This window comes from Nematolebias whitei, chromosome 12, assembly GCF_014905685.2.
Source record: "Nematolebias whitei isolate Nwh7 chromosome 12, NemWhi1, whole genome shotgun sequence".
NCBI classification, from domain to species: Eukaryota; Metazoa; Chordata; class Actinopteri; order Cyprinodontiformes; family Rivulidae; genus Nematolebias; species Nematolebias whitei.
This window is the reverse complement of record NC_056509.1, coordinates 3,082,091-3,090,367: the sequence shown is the minus strand read 5'-3', so window position 1 is coordinate 3,090,367 and position 8,277 is coordinate 3,082,091. Positions and strand designations below refer to the sequence as shown.

Below are 8,277 nucleotides of genomic sequence, written 5' to 3'. Positions count from 1 at the left end.
TCAACTCCCACCTCCGGGAGAACTTTGAACATGTTCCGAGGGAGGTGGGGGACATTGAGTCTGAGTGGACCATGTTTCGTGCCTCTATTGTCGAGGCGGCTTACCAGAGCTGCGGCCGCAAGGTTGTCGGTGCCTGTTGCGGCGGCAACCCTCGAACCCGATGGTGGACACCGTCGGTGAGGGATGCTGTCAGGCTGAAGAAGGAGTCCTATCGGGCCTTTTTGGCCTGTGGGACCCCGGAAGCAGCTGATGGGTACCGGCAGTCCAAGCGACATGCGGCTCGGGTGGTTGCTGAGGCAAAAACTCGGGCATGGGAGGAGTTCGGAGAGGCCATGGAGAACGACTTCCGCACAGCTTCGAGACGATTCTGGTCCACCATCCGGCGTCTCGGGGGGGAAAGCGGTACGCCACCAACACTGTTTATAGTGGGAGTGGTGTGCTGCTGACCTCAACTCGGGATGTTGTGCGTCGGTGGGCGGAATACTTTGAAGACCTCCTCAATCCCACCGGCACGTCTTCCACTGAGGAAGCGGAGCCTGGGGACTCTGGGTCGGGCCCTCCAATCTCTGGTGCTGAGGTCACCGTGGTGGTTAAAAATCTCCTCGGTGGCAGGGCCCCAGGGGTGGATGAGATTCGCCCAGAGTTCCTTAAAGCTCTGGATGTTGTAGGGTTGTGTTGGCTTACGCGACTCTGCAATATTGCGTGGACATCGGGGGAAGTTCCCCTGGATTGGCAGATCGGGGTGGTGGTCCCCCTATTCAAAAAGGGGGACCGTAGAGTGTGTTCCAACTACAGGGGAATCACGCTCTTAAGCCTCCCTGGTAAGGTCTATTCGGGGGTTCTGGAGAGGAGGGTCCGTCGGATAGTCGAACCTCGGATTCAGGAGGAGCAGTGCGGTTTTCGTCCTGGCCATGGAACACTGGACCAGCTCTACACTCTCAGCGGGGTCCTGGAGGGTGCGTGGGAGTTTGCCTAACCAGTCTACATGTGCTTTGTGGACTTGGAGAAGGCGTTCGACCGCGTCCCTCGGGGGGCCCTGTGGGGGGCCCTGTGGGGGGTACTCTGGGAGTATGGGGTACCAGGCCCTTTGATACGGGCTGTTAGGTCCCTGTATGACCGGTGTCAGAGCCTGGTCCGCATCGCCGGCAGTAAGTCGGGCTTGTTCCCAGTGAGAGTTGGACTCCGCCAAGGTTGCCCTTTGTCACTGATTCTGTTCATAACTTTTATGGACAGAATTTCTAGGCACAGCCAAGGTGTTGAGGGGATCCATTTTGGTGGCCTTAGGATTGCGTCTCTGCTTTTTGCAGATGATGTGGTCTTATTGGCTTCATCAGATCGTGATCTACAGCTTTCGCTGGAGCGGTTCGCAGCCGAATGCGACGCGGCCGGGATGAAGATCAGTTCCTCCAAATCCGAGGCCATAGTCTTGAGCCGGAAAAGGGTAGAGTGCCCTCTCCGGGTCAGGGAGGAGGTCCTACCCCAAGTGGAGGAGTTCAAGTATCTTGTGGTCTTGTTTACGAATGAGGGAAAAAGGGAGTGTGAGATTGATAGGAGGATAGGTGCAGCGTCTGCAGTGAAGCAGGCGCTGTACAGGTCTGTCGTGGTGAAGAGAGAGCTGAGTCAAAAGGCGAAGCTCTCAATTTACCGATCAATCTACGTTCCCACCCTCATCTATGGTCACGAGCTTTGGATTGTGACCGAAAGAATGAGATCTCGGATACAAGCGGCTGAAATGAGTTTTCTCCGCAGGGTGTCTGGGCTCTCCCTTAGAGACAGGGTGAGAAGCTCGATCATCCGGGAGGGACTCAGAGTAGAGCTGCTGCTTCTCCACGTAGAGAGGAGCCAGTTGAGGTGGCTTGGGCATCTGTTTAGGATGCCTTCTGGACGCCTCCCTGGTGAGGTGTTCCGGACACGTCCCACCGGAAGGAGGCCCAGAGGAAGACCCAGGACACGCTGGAGGGACTATGTTTCTCGGCTGGCCTGGGAACGCCTCAGGATTCCGCCGGAAGAGCTGGCCCAAGTGGCTGGGGAGAGGGAAGTCTGGGCCTCCCTACTTAGGCTGCTACCCCCGCGACCCGACCCCGGATAAGCGGAAGAAAATGGATGGATGGATGGATGGATGGATGGACTTGACCCTGCAGCTTGTTCAAACTTCAGGCCAATCTCAAAACTTCCATTTCTTTCTAAAATCTTAGAGAAAATAGTTTTTAGTCAACTAACCAAGTTTTTGAATGTAAATGGAATTTTTGAGATTTTTCAGTCAGGATTTAAACAACTGCACAGCACCGAGACAGCTTTAGGTCGTTTTCACACCAAATAGTCCGGTAGACTCGGTTCGGTTCGGGACCAATATTCATGACCTTTTGTTTACATTTGAGCTGGTGTGTTTGCATTCACACTGCACTGTGCAGTCGAGTCAACCTGTTGAACCAACCTGTTCCCCCACTCGCCTGTGGGGGCGCTGCACCAAGAACTACTGAAAGAAACAACACAAAAACCTCTGAAGACACGTCTTCTTCTTCTTCTGTAAATAAAAATAAAAACGAAGTGGCATCAAGTTTTAGCAGTTTTAGGAGTTATATTTTGTCATTTTTCAAAAATGGACTCAGCATGAGCAGAAGATGAGACAGAAGACCATGGAGAATATAGTTTTTCCACACAAGGCAGCTGACGGCTCCATATAAGGTCAGAGAAATGCATGTTTGTTTACCCTGCGGAGCGGGGCCGGTCTGTTTACATTCACACCGTACTCGAACCGCGCTGGAGTTCGTTTCTACCGGACCGAGACCTAGGTTTTAGCACGGGCCAGAGTTTGCCTTTTTGTTCCGTGACAGAGTTCGATGGTGCGTTCACACCTCCCTAAACGAATCAGACTTTCTAGGAAAACGAGCGAGAGTTCGATTAAAGCGGACTAAACAGGGCTAGTGTGAATGCACCCTTAGTAAGGGTCTGTAATGACATTCTGCTAGCAAATGACTCTGGTCAGTCTGTGATGCTGGTACTCCTCGACCTTACCGCTGCATTTGACACTGCTGATCACAGCATCCTTATGTCACGGCTAGAACACAGGGTTGGGATTACAGGGGTGGCACTAGAATGGTTCCGTTCGTATCTGGGTGACAGGAGTTTCTGTGTTAACTTTGACAATCATTTTTCTGCTTCTGTCCCTCTTTCCTGTGGGGTCCCACAAGGCTCCATTCTTGGACCCCTTCTGTTCTCATTGTATCTGCTCCCCTTGGGGTCAATCCTGAGGAAGCATGGTATTTCGTTTCACACTTACGCCGATGATTCTCAGATCTATCTGCCTTTAAAACCAAACAGTTCCTGCTCCATCCTCCCTTTGCTAAAATGTCTTTATGACATCAAGACTTGGATGGCTGCAAACTTCTTGAGTTTTAATGATCAGAAGACTGAGGTCATTGTCTTTAACCCAAGCTCTACCACTGTCACTGATCCTGTAAACCTGCACTCCCTTCAGCCACATCTAAAGCAGTCGGTTACCAATCTCGGGGTAGTGCTAGACTCGGACTTTAAGTTTAATAAACAGATCAACTCTGTTCTACAAAAAAGCTTCTTTCAGCTAAGGCAGATAGCAAAGCTGAAGTCCGTTCTGTCCAGATCCGACCTTGAAAAACTAGTCCATGCATTTATTACAACCCGGCTGGACTACTGTAACTCACTTTATGTTGGGATTAGTCAGGCTTCACTTTCACGTCTCCAGCTCGTACAAAATGCTGCAGCTCGGCTACTAACAGGAACTCACAGGTTTGAGCACATTACTCCAGTTCTGTCCTCACTTCACTGGCTTCCTGTGCGTGTCAGAGCTGATTTTAAAATTCTCCTGCTGACATTCAAGTGCATTAACGGCCTTGCACCATCGTACTTCTCTGACCTTCTTCATCCTTATGCTCCTTCTCGGGCTTTGAGATCATCAGACCAGCTGCTTTTGGCCGTACCAAAAACCAGCTGAAGCTCAGAGGAGATTGAGCATTTTCAGTCATGGGCCCTAAACTTTGGAACAATCTGCCCATCAACATTCGACAGGCCACCTCAGTCTCTGCTTTTAAATCTCTCCTAAAAACACACTCACTGACATTTAACACAGGGTGATTGGATTTAGATCTAGTTCTTCATTGATGCTGATTCTGTTTATGCTTTTGTTATTATTCCTATTTAACACAAGGTCATCAGACCTGATTTAGTATTTCAATGTTTCTGACTGAGTTTATGCTTTTTGTTATTATTTCCTTGACTTTTGACACAACGTGATCTGATTTAGTATTTCATTGTTTCTAATTATGTTTTCGGTTTTATATTTTTATTCCATGTGCTGTAAATATATCTTGCTACTTTTTATTTGATGATGTGATATTTTTGTTAAGCACTTTGGTAACAGTTTCTCTTTTAAATGTGCTCTATAAATAAATCTGACTTGACTTGACTAATCACGCCTCACCAGGTCACATTGTCATTGCCAACGTGGGTATTAAGGTTCCTCAGCAGAATGTAGAAGACCCCAGGTGAAGCACCTTCTAGCCCCACTGCTAGGGACTCCAAGTAGGCTGGGTACTCCAACATGCTGTTCGGCACATAGGCATAAACAACTGTCAGAGACAGTTCTCCTACCCAAAGGCACAGGGAATCTACCCTCTCATCTACCCGACAAAACTCCAACACATAGGTACCAAGTCAGGGGGCTAAGAGTAGACCCCACACCTGCTCAATACCTCTCACCTTGGGCAACTCCAGAGTGAAATATGGTCCAGCCCCTCTCAAGGAGATTGGTTTCAGAGCCCATGCTGTGTGACGAGGTGAGTCCCACTATATCTAGTTGGTACGTCTCAAACTCATGCACAAGCTCAGGCTCTTTCCTCACCAGAGTGGTGACAATTTAGGTCCCAAGAGCCAGCTGTAAGGGTCAGAGTGCCAAGGCCCTCACCTTTGGCTACTACAACCCATGGTATCATGCAACAGACCCGTATGGCCCCTCCTGTGGGACAACAGGAAGACAAACCCATTTAATTTATTTGGGCTTTGCCAACTGGGCCCCATGAGTGGAGGCCTGGTCACTAGGCACTCACAGGCAAACCCCTCCTCCAGGCCTGGCTCCAAGGTGCGACGAAGTAACCCATATCTGGGCAAGGGACATTGAGCTCCTTGCTGTTGTCTGTCGAGTCTGTACGAGTGTTCAGAATCACTCTTTGTAAATGGCTGTTTCCTAGGACCAATCTGCATGGGAGACCCCATCTAGGGCAGTTAACCCAGACAGCATAGCTCCTACAATCATTGAGGTGCACAATGCCTCCACCACGATAAGGTGGTGACTCAAGGCTGAGATACTGTATAAACCAAAAAATTTAAGCACCTCTTGCAATCAGTCTTGTGAGTTTCAACTAAACAATCCAACAAATTTATGACATTTAAAAAATTACTTTTCCTTATACACCATGAAGTAAGTTTTCTATAGATGACCAAATTGATAATTAAAGTGATGGGAACATAAGTGTTCACTTACCAACAGGAAAACCTTGCTGTCAGGTTTCACTTTATGCTTCTCCATGTACTTGATTAAGCTGCTGTTTGCATACCTGTAAGGATTACGACAATGATTTTATTTCTGATATTCTGTTAAAAGGTTCTGATGTCAGATCATTCCAGTTTCCACTCACGTTGTCCTCCTGAAGTCTTTTTGTAGTGTGGGGTACTCAGGCATCTTCCTAATGTCCTCCCAGTCTTTATCTGTGGAACATACAAGAACCAGAACACTGATGGTTTTACAAATACATCACACACACACTGAACAGAATTGTTTTGTTGTGAATGTATAGGCATCTTTAGGCACTTAACTTACGAGACATTTTTCCTAACTTCTGTGCGTCAGTGACACTGGCTCTTCAGAACAATAGTTTATTTGAAATGTGATATCTAACTAAACTGAAGTCGGTTCAACCACAGTGTGCTCACGTGTGGAGATGCAGTTGTGTGCAGAGTTCAGACCTGCAGGAAAACCCATGACGCTGAATATGCGGTCCAGCTGGTCGTGGTGAAAGGGATTACTGGTCTTTATGTCTTCCTGGCGACAGTGAAAAATGGGCTCCGATGTTAGCAGCTCTGCGAAGATGCAGCCAATAGCCCAAATATCTGATGCATACACACAAATACAGACAGATAAGGCCATAGTTTGTTACTGCATATAAAAGAAACAAGTTTTGATCAAAATGGTCTTAAATTCAAACTACCTTTTGTAAATCTAAAAAAGTTAAGTCTGGTCCTCTGGACATTCAAAAAACAAAACAAAGCAAAACAACAACAAAAAAATGTAGCAATGTTTTGTTTCAGGTGAAAAGGAGGAACCCAGACCCAGACCAGTGGTCATTCCGTATGTATCAGAGAAATTGAGACGTTTATTTTCGAAACATAACGTCCCAGTGGCTTTTAAACCCCAAAATACATTAAAGACTGGTTCATCCCAAAGATCCAGTCCCCCGGCACAAACAGAGTAATGTTGTGTATGTTGTTCAGTGTCAGGAGGGTGATCAGTCTTACATCGGGGAAACTAAACAGCCACTGGCCAAAAGGATGGACCAGCACAGAAGATCAACATCATCAGGCCAGGACTCTGAGGTCTACACTCATCTCCAGGCCAGAGGTCACTCTTTCAGGGATGAAGATGTTCACATCCTGGACAGAGAGGAACGATGGTTTGAGAGAGGAGTAAAGGAGACCATCTTTGTGAAAAGAAATCGTCCATCGTTAAACAGGGGTGGAGCCTCCAGGTTCAACTGTCCCCCTCTTACAATGCTGTGATTGCTAGTATCACTCAGCCCTCTGTGAATAGTAAACAGCCATCAGGTGCTAATGATCCATTGTTAGGCTGATGGTCCTTCTTGAGCATGTGATCAGCTGGTTTTGGTTGTCAGCAGCAAAACTGGCTGATCCACTCTGAGAAGGTGCTATTTAAGAGACTGAGCTGAATACAGCTCCTCAGACTGAGGAAGTCCTCAGGATGAGAGACGAAACGTTTCTACATATTTTTTTGTTGTTGTTGTTTTGCTTTGTTTTGTTTTTTGAATGTCCAGAGTACCAGACTTAACTTTTTTAGATTTCTACCTGGATCATTGAGCATGCATCAGGATACCTATTGTAAAGTTGAAATACATGTATTTGTACAACTCAGATCAAAATATTTGGCCTTGCATCTAACCAAGTTTTAACAAAATATATCCAAATTATATTTTGAAATTTGAGGCTTTATTGGGAATAGTGTGCTATGACTTTTGGTAGTTGTACACTGCACAATATAGAGAATATAGAGAATATGTTGGAGGGAGCTGGTGAAGTTGCACGTTCGTGGTGAGATGTATTGTGTCACTTCTTGTTTGTCTGTCGGTAGCTTGAGTGAATTGTTTGCTCGAGTCGTCTCTTGTTTTCTGGATTTATCTCTCTTTTGCACAGTTTTTCATTCTACTTCACAAACACACTTAGTACAGTTGTTTTTCTACTGTTGGATAGTGCTTAAAAGTAGGGCTGCAACAATGAATCGATAAAATCGATAAAAATCAAAAATTAAAAGTGTTGGCAAAGAATTTCATTATTGATTCGTTGTGTCACGTGATTATTAAACGTCTCTCAAGGCGCTGCGGAGCCGTTTAGTTCAGCTGCAGTTCATTGTCGATGCTGACTGACTGAATAAAGTAAAAAACAACAACTCTGCAGCGTGAGCTGAACAGAGCGAGGGGGGAGGAGGAAGCAGAGCAGAGTCGGTGTTTTCAAAGGAAATTAAATTAATTTTACAAATGACCGAAAACTGTTCGACACAAGTCCTCCAAAGTGTGGGAGCTCTTCACAAAGATAAAAACTGAGCAACATGCAGCTTTGAAAAGTGACGACACGACACGGGAGAACCACAGAGATAAAACGTAAACATGTCTGAGTCACGAGGAGGAGGAAGGAGCTGAACAGCTGATCCAACTCTTCATGTGTTGCAGGTGAGTCTCTACAATATTCTACATTTGTTCTGTTTCAAGAGAGAAAACGTAACGTCAGTCTCTCTGGAGCTGAAGCTGCTGCTTGTTCTCTGATTCATGACGTGATGGAGAACGTGTCTTACTTTTTATTTTATTTCATTGGAACAAGCAGAGTTTAAATGTGATTTATTAATAAATCTAACACAAAGATAATCATTTAATGATTGAGCTTCAACTTTTAATTTGCTGCCAAAGTCTGAAGACACTGCAGGTATGGCAGGATGAATTGCATTTAAACAGGAATTAAAGT

At 46.3% G+C, this 8,277-nt stretch overlaps 2 protein-coding genes across 2 annotated transcripts in view; both read right to left on the bottom strand.

Moving 5' to 3' along the window:
• The window catches only part of lbr (lamin B receptor), a 54,521-nt gene extending 49,562 nt beyond the window's left edge, over nt 1–4,959 (bottom strand). The window contains exons 1-2 of the mRNA XM_037686061.1: nt 4,940–4,959; nt 4,465–4,579 (exon numbers count right to left, since the gene is read on the bottom strand). Of these exons, the coding sequence (XP_037541989.1) occupies nt 4,465–4,579; nt 4,940–4,959 (135 nt within the window). The remainder of the gene's footprint in view (nt 1–4,464; nt 4,580–4,939) is intronic.
• A 556-nt stretch (nt 4,960–5,515) lies between these two features.
• cdk19 (cyclin-dependent kinase 19) overlaps nt 5,516–8,277 on the bottom strand; it is a gene marked incomplete at its 3' end in the record, with an annotated part of 9,049 nt that continues 6,287 nt past the window's right edge. The window contains 3 exon segments of the mRNA XM_037686060.1: nt 5,516–5,588; nt 5,670–5,739; nt 5,965–6,141. Coding sequence (XP_037541988.1) covers nt 5,516–5,588; nt 5,670–5,739; nt 5,965–6,141 — 320 coding nt within the window.